The sequence below is a fragment of the Hetaerina americana genome, unplaced genomic scaffold, assembly GCF_022747635.1.
Source record: "Hetaerina americana unplaced genomic scaffold, ioHetAmer1.1.p SCAF_10, whole genome shotgun sequence".
Lineage (NCBI taxonomy): Eukaryota > Metazoa > Arthropoda > Insecta > Odonata > Calopterygidae > Hetaerina > Hetaerina americana.
The window spans coordinates 59,630,168-59,650,488 of NW_027286070.1; the positions used below are offsets into that span (position 1 = coordinate 59,630,168).

Sequence of the window (20,321 nt, forward strand, 5' to 3'; positions counted from 1 at the left end):
GTGAAAATGAAATACCTGAAAAAACAATTCTGGTCAATCATCCATACCTTTGTGAAGGTCATTTCGGTGGTTTTCGTAGATCCTATCTACAGTTGCACAAATTTAAGCTGTGGTGGTAAATCATAATTAAATCATGAAATTTTCTAAAACTAAGTTTTCATTCAATGCAAGGGTGTAGGTGAGGTAAACACACAGCGTGATCTGCTGATACCATTATGCACACATTTACGAGTGGCAAGAGTGATTGGCATGATTCAAAATCTGGAATGGTACAAGACAAAAATCTGGCTCACTTGTTCTGTTTGCATTCCATCCTCCGGGGGGAGGTGCTGGGAAGGGCAGGGGTGACGTCGATGTCCCTGGCACTGGTGGGGGAGGTGGTGGGCCCATTCCCGGCAGAGGGGGAGGTGGAGGGGGTCCACCCATGCCAGGGAGGGGTGGTGGAGGCGGTGGTCCACCCATGCCAGGGAGGGGTGGCGGAGGCGGTGGTCCACCCATGCCTGGCATCGGAGGGGGTGGGGGCGGTCCACCCATGCCAGGGAATGGAGGGGGCGGGGGGGGAATGCCAGACCCCGGCATCGGGGGAGGAGGAGGTGGGCCAGCCATTCCTGGTAGTGGAGGAGGGGGTGGAGGACCAGAGGAGTCTGGCATGGGAGGGGGTGGGGGTGGCCCACCTGTCTCAGGAACAGGTGGTGGTGGGGGAGGAATGGGGATGAACTCTGGCATAGGAGGTGGAGGTGGACCAGCCACATCCGGCATTGGTGGTGGGGGTGGAGGAGGAGGAGGAGAGGGGCTGACCTTCACAGGGGAAGTGGGTATCCTGACGGAGGGTGATGGGAGAGAGGGTTGTTTCTCAGGAGAAAGCTGAGGAGAGAGCTGGGACGTGGGCGATGATGTAGGCGAAGCAAGACTCTGGGCCATGAGTGTCTTTTGCTTAGGAGGAGACACAGATGCAGGAGGTGATGTGAGCACACTTGTTTTTTCCTCATCAACCTTTGGCTCAACGATTTCATCCTTGCTGACCAACTCGGGGGACTTCCTTTCCACTGGGGAAGCTGCCTTCTCTGATTTCTCTTTCTCTTCCCTCTGAACAGAAGGGCTCACACTTTGAGGGATGGGAGAGGGGATCTTTGGTTGTTTGTGCAACTTCTCACTTTCCACTTCCTTACTGGAGAGTATTGACACTTCTTCTTCAGTTGGAGACCCAAAGTCAGCTTGGGCCTTCTGGGTTAGCCTCTAGAAATTCAAGTAACCTAAAATTAGACAGTATGCTCAAGGGAGCAATGCATATATCATTAACCACTCCACACAGTCTACTGTTCATATTATGCCATCAAGAGCAAACCTAATTTCTGGTATGCACAATGTGTGCAGCAGACCTAATTACCACAATTAGGTCATCAGAATATAAATGCATGAACCAGCTGAGCAGGGAGGTTAAGAGATAATCCAGATTTTATGCTTAGAATTCTTTTGGCTGTACATCAATTGAAAATCCTTTTGTGGAGAAAATATTTCTAGAAGAAAACCAACTCATTTCATGTTAATTTCATGTCTTTTCCAGGTGATGGGGCATATTCCAAACAATTTTGGTGCCATGACTTAATAAACCACTTACAAGCTCACATTTTATATTTTTCGTCTGAAAATAATTTGTCTCTATAATATACTCTAATACCTTGACAAATGTCTCAATTTACATCCATCATTTTTCAATAAATCATTCAACATTACATGAGAAGGCCCAGAAGTACCCGGCCAGACCTAGAGATGGCGGTAGTTGCTTGAAAAATATAACTATCTTAGAAAGTATGCAATCTATAAAGCATATGTATCAAGTTTGAAGACGCCATGTTGTTTAGTATTTGTTTGGCAGCCATCAACAGTAGAATTTTTCAGTGAATTTGTGAAAATGGAGAAAATTGGTCATCGTTATAGGATAAAATACTTTTATTTGAAAGGTCTCAGCCCAATCGATATAAAAGCTGAACTGGATTCTACCCTGGGTGAGTCTGCTCCTTCATTTACAACAGTAAAATATTGGGTAGCAGAGCTTAAACGAGGTCGTACGAGCTGTCAAGATGAGCATTGCGTTGTTCCACCAAAGGAGGTGATGACTCCCAAAACGGTGTCTTCATTTTTTTGATGGCACACTACTTGCTGAATTGCTGGTTTTATTTTCTACAATATCTTACTAAGATTGAAGTAAATTAGAGTGAATTATTTGTAAATATTTACTTCTTCAAATTGGCATTACTCTTTCTCATTTACAAACCATTTGTAATGAATTATTACTTGACACTACTCTAAATAAGTCTACAATTAGACAAAAAGGGATTTTTCTTCAAAACCAATTAGTTCAGCAACATAGCATCAGATAAAAAAAAGGAAAATGAAAGTTTTTGCCTCAAAGCATGACTTTTTTCAACCTCATTATAGCAGAATATAGGTAATTAATGGGCAAATAACATATTTTTGGTAGATATCCAAATCTACATTCCAATGATAATAAAATATAAACTTATTATATTTAGAAATAAAATATCACAGAGTCAAATGAAAATATAATTTTTCAGGTATTTCAGCAATTTATTCAAAATCCAATTTCCCAATTTAATTGTGGACATAACCTTGTTCAGAACTTGCCATGAATAATAAGCAATTCTGCATCTTCTTTCTTATCTGTCACCCTAAACTGTGGGGCATTTGAATTGTCCTAATAATAACAAATAGGATGAGAGTAGATTTTGATACAAGAATTCTAAGGTAGTAAGGAATACAAGTGGAAAATCAAGTTTTTTTGGGGGTTACAGCAAGATTTCACCACCTGTCCAACTAGTGGCATACCACAGGGGTTCAGCGCAACTGCATGGTGGCCCTCAATAAGAGACAAATTTTAGAATATAATCTGGCTCTGAGAATGAATATATCTTACCCAGTTAGGCATCTGATGATGAAAATCAAGACACAACTGTCTCATGAAAAATAAGGTACTCTTAGAGAACACATTAAAATATCATTACCAACCTCTATACTGGCTAAGGTTTGACATTTTTCCAACTCCTGTTGAAGCTTTATCACCGTGTCCTCTAACTGTGCAATCCGCTCCTCATATTCACAAAGCTTCTCAGCTTGCTCACCCCTCAAGGAAAACAAGGCCACTTCTTGAGTTTTAGACATACGACTCAAGTTATCCTGATGTTCACGTTTCAACCCCATGACGACTTGTTGAAACTCTGAAAAAATGAAATTATGACTATCATAGCAAATCATATCAACCCAGAAATAAATTTGGATGTTATACGCCAAGTGATTTGTGAAGTGCCATGCAAGAAACAACGATTAGTGTAGCAATAAGAAGTGCATATTGTGGTATTTTACCATGGACAGTAGCACACCCTCATTTTTTATTCCTCAGCCTAAATTATAATGATTCCATGAAACAAAGCATTATTTATATGCATTACACTTATCATTTCTTAAACTTTGCCATTGTCCAAGTTATCTCAAAGTAAAAAAAATATAGGTACATAGGCATTTCAAGGTTTGTCAAAACATTCAGTGAAACTTCTATTTAACATTTTTGAAAGAGTTCCCATAAATAGATGCAAAATGGATCAGGAAAATGGGGAAATAAAAATAGGAAAATGAAGCCAAGGAAAATAAATTAAATAGCATTTTTTTTCAGAAAAAGTGATGAGTCCTATTAGTGCATTATTCTTTGGTAACTTTTCACCATATTTCTACAATTTTATTACTATTGCAATTTTAGGGTAGATGCAATTTTAATATTTTCAATGTTGTGAAAAACAACCAGTAAAAATTAAGGAGAGGTATACAGTCTGGTCATTAATAAGATAATGAGCTAAATATTCAATAAAAGAGTTCAAAATTGAAGTTTCACTGTAATGGTTCCATCATTAGATTCAGCTTAACCCAATCAATGAGATAAATATGTATCCAGTTCAAAGGCCCATTTATAAATGATTCCAGGACTACAGCAATTTAATTATTCATTAATTAGCACACAAAAATATAGATAACTAAGATACCATTATCAGTGCTAAGATAAGATGCCATTTATCAGTGCTAAACGCTTGGCCACAAAGGGTCATATTTCTTATTTAATGAAATATCCGAGGATTACTCATTGAAAAGGTTGAGCCACAATGATATTAATTAAGCAGAAAAGCAAAAGGTTTTACTGATATTAAAAAAATATTTTCTTCAGAAGGTGAAAATACACTTCTCATGACAGAATAATTACCTAAATACAATATTTATTGAAAAAACATCCATTCCACTACAGAAAACATAAAACCTAAAGGCATTAAATCATTTTGATAAATATAACAGTTATAGCATGCAGAAAACATTTCCAAATGATAAGATACATGATACCCACTAAAAATATATAGTTAGCATTACTCATCAAAGCCTGTGGATTAATAAAAAGATGTTAAATGTATACAATAACAGCCAATTACCAACATAATACTGTAGAGTCATGCAATAAACTAATGCACAAAACAGATGGTCAGGCAGCTGTTTATGCATCAATACTGAAATGATGCAAATAAAAATAGCAATGTGCACAAGAGAGAGATAGATGAGTGGTTGCTTCTACAATGGGGTGGGCACTCCCACCCTCCCACCTTGGCCATTTTCACCACCTCCTGACTTCTCTTCCTCAGTCTTTGCAGAAGTATCCTCCACAGCAGGGGTAACTGGTAATGAGGCTGCCCTATAGGTCCCATTCACTGCCTCTGGAGACTTTCCTTTAGGACACATTGAAACATTTGGGTTTGGGCAAAGCTAATAAATCAGGTGAACCACATGTTCCTTGAAGATCCCTTCAAATGAATGGGAATATAGAAATCTTACCTTAAGGGTGGTTCTCTTTGCCACCTGAGATCCAAATTAAGTCAAAAAACATATCCCACTTGAGTAGGAAACATGGAGTCATTACAGGGTTCTCATATAAGTTCTCATTATTGGGATTTTAAACAATTAGTTTAAACATTATCATCCTGACAACCCAAAATTGCATGCATATATGATCAGGAATCCATGCCACCCAACTTTCGAAGTTTTTAAATCATGAAGAAAGTAATGTATCACTTGATGTTTTTTCGTAAATTATGAAACCATACCAGTGAAAATATGTACAAGGGTAGGTACTTGGAAATGCTTGTTTTAGTTGTATACATAGAACACATTCCCTAAATTAGAGTTAGTTTCATTATTAAAGTCCCAGAGAATTTCAAAGAAATAAAATTTTTTAAAGGTTATGAAATGTTTTGAAACAATCAGAAATGACACCTTTTTGTAATAATTTTAACTCAATTTCAACAGAATAAAATTCATTGTCTATGAATTTTCATACCCTTATATTTATGCTTCTTTAGTAGATAATCCAAATATTTGATTGGTTAAAACAAGGATGGAAAACAGAAGGTGTGCATGGACAGTTAGTTTAGTTTGAAGAACTTAGACTCTATGGAGTGATAAAGTTACAGTTGGGAAAATTGATTCATTGATGCTCCACATTTTATGTTCCAGTAATTAAACTGTAACCTTTAAGGGGAAAATATGGTTCCAGTTTCATTTACTAATTCATATTAGGTTAACTAAGAGAATGGTTACTGGAAATAGCCTGTGAAAAACTTAAGGGAAGAGAAATCCACAGGTACATAAGTTACAGGTACATCTATGTTACATGGCCTACCATAAGTGTACATTGCCCTACTACATCCCATTTTTCCCCAATATACCCATTCACAAGGCATTGACCTCAAATCCCAACTATGCTTGACCTCCATAATCTGTTATCCTCCTGCTTCATCTTCCAATCAATCTTCCCTCGGTTCTGTTAAGCCTTTACACTTCAAAACTTCTCCTTCCTTCCAAAACCCTTTCTTTAGTGACAAGTAATGTACTTGAACAACCAAGTTCCTTCAATTTCCAAAGAAGGCATTCAAGTACACCGTCTTGATAGAAAACAATTAATTAAAAAGCAACCTGTTAAAGTATTTCTTAAGAGTCCTCTTCATGCTAATACTCTTAAATAATATGACAAAGTTAGCTAATGACATTGTGACTAGGAATGACAGAACATTCCATGAACATCATTATCATCGTCAACTTCTGAACCAATTAAATAAAAGGGAGAGTGATAGTGAACCTAATTTAGTAAGAAGTTATTTTAACAACACTCGAAATCATCAGTGAAACGAAAAACTAAAAACTTTGCTCTCTTGTCTTGGAGTTTATTACCAAAATATTAGAGGTCTGATGATGAAGTTAAGTCAAGTAATGTGCTCTAGCTATCATTTATATGATACAACTGTGTTGACAGCATAATGTTTTTCACCAAACATTGAGCACTCCCTCAAAGCTGGCATTAAAGGCTGGTTTTGTATTTATCGAGTATTGCAACAACATTGAAAACATTAGTACCTCCAATCAATTTGCTGATTATCTTTGGCTGGGTGATAACAATATCAGTGATTTGAACTGTGACTTAAGACCCAGTTTACCAACCAAAATCTGTGAAACTCAAAATACTGTTTTAGACAATTCATTTCTTGGACTTTTACCTAATTAATAATTGCCCTAACTCTCAGAACAGAAGGCTTGATCTAGCTTTCTGTATAAAACCTCGGCAATCTCTTGTACTGAAAATGTTCAATTTGCTCAAATTTGTTGTCCTGGGTGTATATTTATGGAATTTATATTGCATATTAAAATGAAATGAAATTATTCACTTTGTAATGCCACACTTAATTTAGAACACAACCCATAGTTTAACGTTGAACATCATCATCAGGTGGTCCTCACAGAAGTCAACTTTGTATATATACTTCCTGAGTAGGGGAGGGTTGGTCAGAGAGGGAGGGGAAGGAAGGATGGGTGGGTAAAAAGGTTAAATTGACGATGGGAGGGAAAGGGAATGAAAGTTTTCAACATCAATCTTTGGCTGCTAATTTTTTTTGGGAGGGGGATACCCCCTATGTGGAGCACTGGACTTAAAAGGGTGGTAGACCTAGGAGTAGGGATTTAGAAGGTTATAAAATTTTGTGTGCAAGTTCGTCCTTGCAACACACACATTTAAAAACTGCCAAGTGCTCCAATGCATCGAGTCTAAAACTTCTACTTTCAAAATGAAGAATTTTTGTTACAAAGTAACTTCTGTGGTCACTTTCGATGAGGTGCTTTGCGAAGAGGGATTTTATGTTTATATTCTTTACACATGTTTTGTGCTCTTTTATCCTCTATTTAAATGCCCATCTTATTCACCCAATATACTTATTGGAACACTCTGAGAACACTAATTCATACACTCTTCTCTCATCTTGGATGAAAATTTGTGTTTAGTGTGGGAGATCAGGTCCTTAAGGCATGAATTATAGTAAAAGGCAAATTTAATTATTTCTTTCGGCAAATTCTTGATTGCTTTTTGAGAAATATTTCCTAGATAGAGTACTTATCACCATTTGGCGGGGGGATCTTTTATATATTAGGGGTTGTAAATATTGCTTACAGCTATTTTAGTAAGTTTCTTCCACCAAAGTTTATTTATTTGTTCTTCTGGATGAGTTTTGTTAACTGCTATCATTTTAATTACCTTAAGTTCCTTATTTATTTTAAAATCTGGCATAAGGATAGAGGCTAATCGGTGGATTATTGCATGAAATGCGGAAAGATTTTGGGTGTAGCAATGCCCTGAAATAAAGGCAGAGATGGGTGACGATACTCCATTTTTCAGAAGGAAATTTAAATGGACCAATTAATTTATTTCTCTTCAAGGAAATAGTTCATAACCATTCCATCCATCACACTTTTCCAGCAACCATCCAAAGAATCCAACCGAGCAATACCTTAGTTACATGAGGTTTGAAAGAGAAGGTAAATTTAAGAGTTTATTTGAGCTTGATAACAGCATTGACTATTATAATTAAAGTAGACATAAACAATAACTTTTTAAAAAATCATTTACATCAGTGGTGCCCAAACTAGAGCCCACTGGACTAATCTGGAGCCCCAAATTGGGGCTATATAAGCCCCAAATTTTGCAGCCATTCATAGAATAGGGATTTGGAAAGCTTCATTACATTGATATCCAAGCAAGTGAACTGCACAGTGCATGAGCAGATGATTTAACTTTAAGCTTGCAATTTTGCAGTTTTTTCCATATCAGTAGATTCATTACTTTTTGCCGTGATTGTGACACATTTTTTGCCCTAATGGAATTGAAATAAGTATTACTTAAACAGCAAGTAAAAGTATCATAACCTAGGGCCACATGGACCACCAGAGTCTCCCGGAAAGCAAACAAAATCAAACATTTAAATATGAATCAAACTACATTTACCAATTTGCCATGAGTGACTGGGTGACTATGACCTTTATGTAAACCACTTGCACCAGAAATATGTTGAATCTATATTCAGGAATCAAAGAAATATTTTTTATGAATAGTCTTTCGATTCAGATATTTTTATTCAAATTTGCGACTCGCAAATTCTGAAAAGGCTTTGGGAATATTGCCAACTCTACTTCCTCACTCCATGTGTGGCCTATTCTTATATCTAATGTTACTTTGCACAGGGCATACGCATACCATTTAACCGTTAAAGTAACACTTCTGTACAGCTACTACACTGGTAAAAATTAATTCCCCAACTTCAATAAAAGAACCTCTCTTAATATTTAGATTTATTCACAAAGGATTCATCCATGGGTACCAGAATCAACCTACAGTAAATTCTCAATTTAAACCCTTGCTCGGAATTTTGGAGATTAGTCTACCACCTTGTGGTAGACTAATCTCCAAAACTGATCCAGTACTTTAGCTTAAATTTGCAGATGTATCAATCCAATATAGAGAGGCAGAGCAAAGCACAAGTATTGTATGTGAGCAAATTATATCATTCTTCAAATTGATTAACATGAAATTTGCATCGCATTAAATCCAATACATTTTATTGAATCACCATAAAATTTACATTGCTAACAAATTAGCCATATTTGTTGGCACAAAAATTAATGTAAATCAGTTTCACAGTTGTAACATTTTGTCATTTTTAGTAAAGGCCATTTCCTTCAATAACTCTTCCATGAATCTCATTTTGTCATAATTATTTAACAAAAGGGCAATTGGCACATGCCCTAATGGAACATTTACGTCTGAACGACTTTTTGATCGAGAATTAGTTGAAAATGAATTTGTGACTCAATTTATTGCAAAAAATTAAAGAAAGCAAAAAATTTCTTACACTCTCATCAAGTAAACATATTGAAAGAGTATATTATGCTATAAACTTGTAAAATAATTAAAGTGAGGTGAATGACATCTATTTTGCCAAAAAAGGAATTGTACAAAAGTTTAATTACAATTGGCTGCAGGCTAATTCACAATAAGTTAATATTTTCTCAGCAAAATAGATCCTGAAGACCACCATTACTTGTGAAAGCTTTAATGTGGACCACAATCCAAAGAGTTAGGGCACCACTGACTTATGAAACCATAAACATTATCTATATCTATTTGGCATATAGTATGTACATTCCTCAGTGAAAGTTGGAAGCTGCTCTTTGAGCACATTTTACAATGACTATTACCACTCATAACAGAAATAATGTCAATTAATGATTCTTGAATAGATGAATTAATGTAGATTAACAAAAAGGAAAAAATTGGCTTGCCATATTATATGATTTAAAAAAAATATTTCATGAGCTCCTTACAAAATAAAATTAACTTCCAACATTGACTGAAGACTATATAAATAATTTGACTAATGCTTTCATGTCCAAATAAATTCTTCCCAACTGCCCCAAGGCTCACAAAAGATCTAACTCTCCATAGGCACTGGTTATAACAAAAATATACTGACCAGCTTCAGTGTACCTTGCTCCCGGACGTGGAGCAGCTGTTGCGAGATCAGGAAGACTTGGAGGCCATGACACAGGAGGGAGCTTGCCAGGGGTGGGTGGAGGGGCAATTGGAACCTCTGAGTGGGCCCAATAATACATGAGATCCGGCTGTAATGCAAAAGTAATATAATTAATTGCTATACCATTCTCTTTTATTTCATAAGGTCACTTACTATGGATCCTCATCCTTACTAGTATTACTCATCATACTCCGTTTAATTGTATACATGAGGTGCCTGGTAGTGAATGGTAATAGGCTGAGGGTAATGAAGCACACAAGATGTCCTTTACCAAGAGTGTTAAAATGATGCAGTTAGTCACGGATGCAGCATGATAATATATTGATATTATTAATGATAAACATTATGCAAAGTTTGATTGATTATAGTGATGTTGCTTGAGGAGAAAATAATTTAGAAAAAGCATAAGCATGATGAATTTTACAAATCTACCTACAGACTGATCTTTGAAGAATAGCTCTCTAGTGAAGAAGCTTGAGATTTGAAGCACACTGGGAGTAATGCATTGTGAATTAATTTGAATTCAATGTGCTTATAGCACCTAAAGAATTATTGGAATACGTATGAAGGCTTCTCTCTGTTCTTCAGCTAACAGACCCATATTATCTCAACAGTGAGTTTGCTTTATAGTGTAATTTATTCCAATTAATAGCACACAATTAACTGGATTACTTTAGGTACTCCACTATGGTCATTTAATGCCATAAAAAAATTTCAGGAAAAATTACTCTGGAAAGGTTTGAGACTGTTAGGCTGGAATAGGAAGGTGCCAACTAAGGCATATGGCAGAGTTTACTTCTTGGAAGTGTTTTGGACGAAGATAGTCAAAATAGTCAAGAATTGCATCATGCAAAGAAGTTATCGCAAGGAGGAGGGATTGACAACAGTCACTGAGAAATGAGAAATGTTAAGAAAAGACTCATTAAAATTTATATGGAGAGTGGATTTGGATGGTCTATAGATATGATCATTAAAGCAAGATTAAAAACATAGACTGAAGGCTTTTAAGATGTGGGAGAGGAGAAGGATGGCAAAGGTTTGATTGCTGCAAGTCAAATAGAAGAAATAGAAGGAAAGAAAAACAAATGAAATATTGGGCATGATACGGAGGAGAGGGGATAGGTATTATGAGAAATTCATAGGAGCATGGAAGAGTGTCTCTATATTTTGGCTGGCGACGGCTGAAAACTGTAATAGAGGGGGTTAGATAAATGAGGTATGTGAAAGAAGTAAGCGGAATGAAGACGGTATTAGTGTAGTGCCAGGTGTCAGGCCATGCCATGTACCTTGCTAGTTGAGGTTAAGAAATATCGTGGTAGTTACCCAGGGTCCATCCAAAAAATACCTCAAATGGTAGAGTACCAAATAATAATATCAAGTACATCTTTAGCAAAGAATTGGTAGTCCAGTGGGAGAAGTGTTTGGCTGGTGACAAAGAGGTTTTGATTCAGGGTAACATCTATGAGCGCTCTCAGCATCACTCAAGCTTTGTGATTTTTGCAGGTACCAGATGTTCAGGGTGCACAGTGAGAGATACTGATCCCCTACCCTAATGTATGAGTTTCACACTCGATTGGACTTTGCACTCAATGAACTCTACCTTCAGCTATTAAACCAAACTTAAGGTTGATAACTGTTTTTTTTTAATTATTTAGTAATTGAGCATTATCTAATGGAATTAATTAATTTTACATAAAGGATTAATGAATTCAATGGCTGTTTTCCAAATATTTGGAAACTGTATCACTCCCTCAAAAATGGAAATATTAAATACATACATGCTGGTATAGCAAGTCAGAATTCATCAGTGAAGTGGTTCCCAATCATGGGTACTAGAGAGGCAAAGGGTTAATGAGGACTAGAGTTTCAAAAGAGCCTAAGGGCCAACATATTTCATTGTTGTAAATCGAATAAATCTCAAATAACACTATGATTTAGGTATTTTGCATAGCTATTGTTGAGAGTAGTTCACCAGTCAAGATAAGTTTATGATTGATCCAGGGATAAATCATGCCAGCATACTTCCACCCTCCAAGCACCAAAGACTGTAACATCCTACATTACAATCAACCATTTTCAACTCTCCATTCTTAGTACTGCCCTTCAAAACTTCTCTCCTCTAATATGGTCTTCAACATCCAAATGTCACCCTAAAAACAGTGCATTCATTTTTTCTGAACAACTGAACAACCAATACTCTTACAATATCATGCACATAACTTCTACAATTATTATTCTTTCCATCCAGTTCACTTTTTCAATTCTCCTACACAACCATATCTTCAAAAGCCTCTAATCCATTCATAATTTGGCCTCAAAAGATACTTTGATCTTTTCATGTATTTTGCATTTGCTCATTTAAAAACTTCCCCAGAATATATATGCTGGAAGAAAATAACTTCCCGGATAGCAGAGAGGGAGAGCGGGGATGGAGATAACGATTGATTAAGAAGCTTCTTTGCATTCACCCCAAGAAAAAGAGAAAACCAAAGCTCAGGGCACCAAGATGCATGAGGAAATTGGAGAAGCAGGGGAAAGTGAGCATTAGTGGCATAGAAAGAAGGGGATTATGGGAGGTAAGGCAAGTGATGGGTAGAGGAACCAACCAGAGAAACCCTTGCTGGGTCATGTGCCCATTCACTTCTCTATTTGCAGTTCTCTTCCATGACATACCCTCCCAACTATCAGTTCTCCTAACCCAAAGGCATTAGGTTTTAGCAACATTGTCAAGTTTTCCACCAGATAAAACCTTTCCCAGGTGGGGATCTGCACACACATCATCCTTTCAGAGTTTTTTTAACCATTGTAGACTGCTTAAGAACTTGGAACTTTGGTTGGTCCACACATTTTAAACAACCTGTACTCATACTCCGAAACTGTGAATTCTCTCCCATGCAAAGAACCATGGTGTGCCAGTGGAGGCACAGTTTTTGACAAACTTACAGTGTATGGTATCCAGTGTATGTATGTAGTGCATGATTGGAATGCAGTGTATTAATCGAAGTTCGTTTTTCAAAGCATAGATTAAGCGAGAACCAAAAACTTTGGGAATCACTGCTATAGTAAATGGAGTGCTCATCTATAAGAATTAGTCTTTGAATTCCCAGAGCTGAGAGCTGAATTTGCACAGCAACTTTCGTGGTACTAAAAACTACCTGTTGGGATGTTATATTTTCCTTCCGCATAATGCGATATGCATTTCTTACCCGGAAGAGAGCTTCTAACGGAACATCTTTGTCAGGAATTTGCCGAATGACACCTGCAGCCAGCATGTGAGTGCAGAACTGAACTGCTAGGATGCGAAGGTCTTGTGGGGTCAGGAGTAAACGAAGATAGTGGTCCTCCCCAAAGGCTGACACAAACCAATTGATGAGCATCTGGCCTACAAAGAAAATAAAGGCATATATAAATTTTGGAATAAAATATCGAATATTCATTGTTTTAATAAAAGTACATGAATATTTAAACGGTTGAACAATTATTTATCGTAAGAAATGCGAGTAGCACCAGAATATTATTGGTGCAATCACAAATGTGCTTGTGATGAATTGAGAGGATAAGTACACATTGGAGAACCTTCTTTGTTGATACCCAACATTATTTCCTTGGAATTTTTGTTTCTCGTTGCCCTTTCATCAAATTAAAAATTTGATTTTTTTCATGCACCCACTTTGGCATTTTCTGAATTAAAGGAAAGTCATGAAAGTCACTAATGCCAAACAATCAAGTAGATTTAATATGCAACAACAAGGATATCAAATATGAATTACATTTGATCTTCGACTAATTTAAAACAGTATTGTAGTAAGAAGTATTTCGGTGTATGACGATGACTCTACATGATTGGTAATGCGTCAATTAAATACAATAAACAAGAGTTCAATTCAGGAGCTCATTTAGAAAATGAAGTAGTAAACGTTATCATTTGTACGGGAGAGCAAAATGAAGAAGTGTCACAAATAAGTTGCCATATGTCAAGATGACAAACTAACATTAAGAGTGGGAATTGCTTAAACAAGTTCATGGATCAGAGCAGTAAACCTTTGATAATACAAAATTTTTCCATTCCCATAAACATTCCTTGCCTTTTAAGAAATCAATGTTCTCCATAATTGGGTACCACAATACCTATGACCAATTGAAGAGAATGACCAGCGACCACTTCCGCTATCATCATCTCCTAGACAGGGTTTGGGTTCTCGGTCATATAAATCAATATAAATTAACCAAACTAGCATGTAAATCTTCCCATAAACCAGAAATATCCAATCCCAGAAGTAGCTAGCACTCTGCGATACAGCTAATCCGGCCGGCAAGTCAAATTAAATTGCTTGATTTTCGATTTTGGTACTCTTTACATACATACTCCCTGAGAGCACCCTGCAAGCCATCGCTCTAGTATGTGGTAGGGGGTAATTACACACCAGTCTAATTTGAAACAAAATACTTTTTCCCCTTGGCACAATTGGACAATGTTATTCTGATTTCTTAACGTTCATGGGAAAAATGACGCCTCAAATCTAACATTTCTACAGCTAAATTTCCTGATGTATTTTACATTATCTCTCCTGCCATACTTTGACGGGGCTGAAGATTAATTATCTGTAATTTAATCTTCGATCCATTATGTACCCCAGGTGGGCATACTTATGGAGCAACTTCCCCCAACCGAGATCCTCTAGTAATTTTGATAAGTTTCTCAGTTTATAACACATTTTACAAATCTAGCCCCTCTTCTCTACACGCGATCTAATTCTCAATCAATCCAACTTCACGAGAGTCCCAAATACTAGCAGCATATTCTAAATTAGGTCTAGCAAGCGTAAGATAAGATTTCTCTTTCACGCTATCATCACATTTTCCCAGCACTATTTTAATAAACCCTTTTTTAGCTTGTCCACATATTCCCTGTATATGTTTCACCAAGGAGAGTTCGTGAGTAAGGGTTACGTCTAAGTATTTAATCGAGTCTACACTCTCTATTTCAGTGTTCCTGATGCAACAGGCGTTTGGGAGGGAATGTCTCTTTTTCCAAAAATTCATCATTACGCACTAATTTAAGTTTAATTCTAATTTCCAATTGTCACACCAACATTACAAGGTATAAAAAGTATAAAACGTATGAAAAAGTATAAAAACGTATATAAAGTAATGGCAAAAAGTTTCGGGAAAATAGATTCGTATCAGATATTGCTACAATTCTTCAAAATTCTTCAAAGTACAATCCCTTGAGCGTCGACACACTATTTCCAGAGGCTTTTCCACGACTCGAAGGCTCCCTGGTGGGCGGATTGCGGGAAGTCCTTAAGCGTGCGCCTGCAAGCTTCTTTGATGGCAGTTAGGGTTCCTTGATGGTTGAGGGAGGATTTCACTTTTCAGAGCATAAAGAAATCTGCAGGTGCCAAGTCGGGACAGTAAGGTGGTCGGGGGTCTTCTTAAAGGCGTTGCAGAAAATTTTCGCAAGCAGACACTCGACTCTGCTTTTGGTCCTCCTTCAAGACCTTCGGAACGAGTTCGGCGCAGATCTTTCGCATCGCCATATTTTCAGTGATAATTGTGTGAACTGTCATTTTATCAATATCAATAAGATCTTCGATCACGCACACGTTGCACGTTTTCATCGGTTCTTGACACCGACGGCCGTCCAGCGCGGGGCTCGTCCTCCACATTCTCTAAGCCATCTTTAAGGAGCTTGTGCAAATTAAAAACTGCAGTTTGTGACATGCTTTCATCCTTGATCACTTAGCGAATCGTGCCCCAAGTCTCCGTACCCGATTTCCCCAGTCCAACCCAAAATTTGATGGCGTACCGCTGCCCAATCGGTCGCCGCTTTTTGCAATTGCACAGTCACTCGACAGGTGTCCACTAAAAACACGATCTAGCCTGAAAAAATGCTCGCAGGCGATTGGCGCTTGCGTCCTGTTGAAGGTCAGACCACCCACCACGGAGCATACACGGTGCTTGAGCATTGCGACGTACAGTCACGTCAGAAAAAATTGAGACCGATACTTTTTATGCCACCCTTGCATAAGGTCATCTGCTAAGTTTGCCTTATCCTCAGAAACAGGCATATCTCCGTAGATCACGGCATCGTCAGTAAATAAACCTATCTTACTATTGAAGTTCTTGACCTACCTTTCGGTTTGGCTCATTGTATTTAACCAACAACTCAGACATCAACAGACGTGTGATGAAGGTCTTGAATTACTTCCCCACCCTCAAATTTGAGGTACCATCCATTGTGATACCATGTACACTACACAAGTGGATATATAGAAACTAACTAGGTGGTGCACTACTTTCAAAACTCCACTATCTAGTTAAGAACGTGATCTGAGATGTGAAGTAGGAGATAAAGAAATAGAAGACTGAGGAGTCGATTAATTCGGCCAAACAGAGTTTCCCGCCGTTTCAAGGCGAACAGCTCCATGAACAAATGGTAAAAATGTTTTACTCAAGCCACAAAGAACTTTGCTTCCCGTTCAAGTTCTTAGAAGACGTTTACCCGTTATGCAATATTTGCACATGCTTTTCAACTGGATACCAATTTATAATTAAATACCAAATTTTCACAATCGATTTACAGCGGTGGCCTGCAGGGTACTAAAAAACGACAAAAAAACAACAACCCTAAAAGTGAAGCATTCGGTTTGAAATCGGAGGGTTGGCTTTCATTTCTCCTAGTCCGCGTTTTGACTTTACCGACCGTTCCGTACCTGAGAACCTCTCATTTCTGTGCATTTTCTCCAGCTCCACGCACAAACACATCTCTCCGGCCGTCGGTGCCACCGGAGTCCCTCCACCCGGATAACTGCCGAAATCCCCAGACAACGCCGGCACAGGTGTTTTCCTTTTAAATCCCGAGCCTATGGATGTGCGTCCACCTACCCACACACTCCCACCCCACGACACCATTTACCGGAACTCCCCCACAGCGAACGCCTGGCACCAACCCGCTCAAGTCACCAAACTTCATAAGAAGACCCGAGACGAGTCCCGCTCCGTGCCGCCCACGACCACCGGGCGACGGACCGAGAGAGACTGCCGACGTCAACCGAACATCCCCCGCACGTCGAAGGGTGGAGAGCTAGAGAGTCGATGTCTCTCAACCCGCGCACCCATAATACCTTTCCCCCCACAAGTCCCACGACGGCTTGAATGGCGAAAACGGTCGAAGGGGGGGGGGACGGAGAGTCAAGGGAGTCGTCGGTCAGTCGCTCTTTCTCTCGGACGCTGTCCCTTTCTTATGCGAAGGCGTTTTAAAAGTCCTCTGAGTCCCGAAGGGGAGTGGGGGGCAGGGAATGGGAAGGGGCTTGTGAGTGGGTCGTAGTCGGGAGGGGGGATGGGAGAAACGGCTAACACAGTCGATGACCACAGAGGACCCCAAAGGCTATGAAGAAAGTTGAGACGGCAAGTGCGGCGTCGGGTGTCAGAACGTTCATTTTTTATCCCAGAGGAGTTGTGCGGTATCGAAAACATAAAAACTGGTGCGGTATCGAAAACACAAAACTGCATTTTGATTACGTGTTTCCGATACAATTGCGAATCGATACAATTCGCGCGAATTTCTATGCATGGTTGAATTCGGTGAAACCTTCACTGCGTTGTTTTTCATAAGAAAGTATATTGTATTCAAAGTGCACTATGAACATTTTTTTTTCAGAAATACGCTAACGACAGCGTTTCATATTTAGCATGAAAAACACTGGAGTGTAATTTGCATTAAATACAAAATTTTCCTTGCATTAAATCCAACAATGATTCATGATACTAGGACCACGCGGTACTGTTCCGCATCGACTGTACTATGGAATTTTCATGCCACAACGCATTGTAATGTCAAGTCCCGCCAGTTAATTGATTCGTTGTCCACTTGAACTTAACGATGACCTATTTCAAATAACGGCATTCCATTTGCAAAAATCCCCATTGAAGATGAAGAAAAGGCCATATCAATTAATTACATTCCATCGTTGTCGTCCTTTCCGAATATCCTTGTCGTCTGAGGGTTTAGGGAAGAAAGGGAGTTGTAAAAATGGACATGCGTTGAATTTCGCCTATCACTCAGTACCTGCGATGTGAAAAATAAAATACGCTGCAACAAATTCACAATCCATCCAATCTTCAAAGATTTTTGATTTGCCTTGCAGCAACTAAACATGATGTCGTAGTATGCCCGAAAGACAAGAATTAATCCTTGGAAGCATGCCGAAGTACTCGTGACGTTGGACAGTAGTGTTGTCCTTCACCAAGAACTGCTAGGGCCAACACTTCTGCTGGGGTTTGGGATGGAACCGAAAATGGGAAGATGTTGAGGTAAGCCGAAAAGACGGATAAGTTGGTTTGCTACAGGCCAGATGGTCCTCAGTTAAAAAAAAGTTTTTACTCTGAACATGTTCAGCTTCACCCAAACCGCGATTTTTCTGTGTTTTCAACCTTCGGATTGTATACTGTCATTGTGGGTTCGCTGCATGACATAAATTCGCGATCCTGCAAAACTTGTGAAGCTCGGATTGTCTCCCACGTAATTGCTAAGAACCGCGTACTCCTGATCCTTCATTGCGACTAAAAAACTAATTAAAATAATGCACAGGAATCCATCCACAATCGTAATGTTAAAATTTTATTAAATTGGTAACTTTCGATGAAGTACGAGGGTCATCCGGAAAGTAGTACCCGTTCGTGCCGCATGAAGTGCTGACGACGCGAGTAGCCGCTGGACGAGGTCAGATAGCTTCAGTGGCTTGTCTGCCTTCTCTGAGCCAAGTTGCGTGACGCTAGCATTGCCTGTGTTGTTTCTGTGATTGTTTACAATGTTTAAAAAAATTGAGAACGCCGCCAGTTGTGAAGTGAGGGCAGTGATTAAATTCCTCAATGCAAGAAACGTTCGCCCATGTGATATTCATCGCCAATTAAAGGAGGTGTATGGAGACAATGTAATGGACGAGTCGTCTGTTCGGCGGTGGTGTCGCAACTTCAACATGGGGAGGGGGAACACACACGACGATGAGCGTTCGGAGAGACCGTCTGTCATTACAGACCAACTGGTGAGCTCAGTTGACGAATTCGTGAGGAACGATCGGCGCGTCACAATTGATGACATCTGTGAGCATTTTCCCAATGTTTCTCGAACAATTGTTCATGAAATTGTTAAACACCATCTGCATTATGCAAAAATTTGTGCAAGATGGGTCCCTCGCGTATCTCAATGAGCTGGCGGCGAAGGACTATGCAGCAGGAATACAGAAACTTGTCACACGTTATGACAAATGCCTTAATTTGCTTGGAGATTATGTTGAGAAGTAGTTTAAAGTATCCTCTTTCAAATAAAATTTTTTATGTTTGTTAATATTTACTTTTGTGTCTTTATTTCACGAACGGGTACTACTTTCCGGATGACCCTCGTAGTTAAAGAAACTAATATACAGAAACTGAAAGAAAACATTTGTTTGGTATTGCGTTTCATCAGTGAAGTTAAATCTTTTGTCTTTATCAATGATAAAATGATTCGTTAATATTTCGCACTGACACAAAGGAGCATGAAAAGGTTACTTCAGTAAATATTTTTTACTACATTCTGAGAATTTACATTTAAAGAATGATGGAACGCTAATTCTCTTTGGAATGATTTGAGGAGTGCTGATTGAAAGCTTTGACCGGCTAGGCCTAGCCCGGAGACAAATCATACGATTTTTTCTGCAATTAATCGCCGAAAAAATTGTATTTTATTTAAACTTTTGAAAGAAAAGCGATAGAAACTGCGGAGGAGCTGTATATAGTGATATATAGAAATATGACCCCACGCCAGCGCTCTGTTAGTTAAGTGATATAAGCATCGAGAGGTGGATCGAAACACTTCAGCTTTCCTTTCAACCACCTCCACATTCGCGAATCATTTCCGGCAGAATAAGTACATCATAGATCGTTTTAATGCTTTTTCTTCTGTGGTCAAACTAAACTTTTGCGGTGATCACGTCACCATTCATTCCAAGACAGGGTTCTACAAAAGAAAGGCAGAAAGGTATCAACAGCAGTGGAGTCTAGCTCACGACGCGGGAGGACCGGTCCACTTAGAGGTGCGGCAGGGGGGCCGGAGGGGGGGCTTATGTAACCCAAGGCCTTTTACACGATAGTGGGAGTGCTGACCGTCACCCCGCGCACCAATACCTAATTGGAATGTTTGCGGGGAACTGCAGCAGCGGGTGGCGGGAAATGACTAATGCGCACACGGACAACTCCGGATGCGTGCTGATAGCCGTTCGCTGTTACTCGAAGAGAAGACTGAGAGAAAATTTTCGGCAAAGAAAGACGCATACGCAGATGCTGCCGGCAAGAACTGCATCCCAAACACCCAAAATGTTA

The 20,321-nt window shown here is 38.8% G+C and overlaps 1 protein-coding gene across 1 annotated transcript in view; it reads right to left on the reverse strand.

Moving 5' to 3' along the window:
- Positions 1–20,321, reverse strand: part of LOC139700343 (protein cappuccino-like) — a 171,451-nt gene that overhangs the window by 21,799 nt on the left and 129,331 nt on the right. The window contains exons 4-8 of the mRNA XM_071598982.1: positions 13,166–13,341; positions 9,900–10,047; positions 4,656–4,778; positions 3,028–3,236; positions 294–1,236 (exon numbers count right to left, since the gene is read on the reverse strand). Of these exons, the coding sequence (XP_071455083.1) occupies positions 294–1,236; positions 3,028–3,236; positions 4,656–4,778; positions 9,900–10,047; positions 13,166–13,341 (1,599 nt within the window). The remainder of the gene's footprint in view (positions 1–293; positions 1,237–3,027; positions 3,237–4,655; positions 4,779–9,899; positions 10,048–13,165; positions 13,342–20,321) is intronic.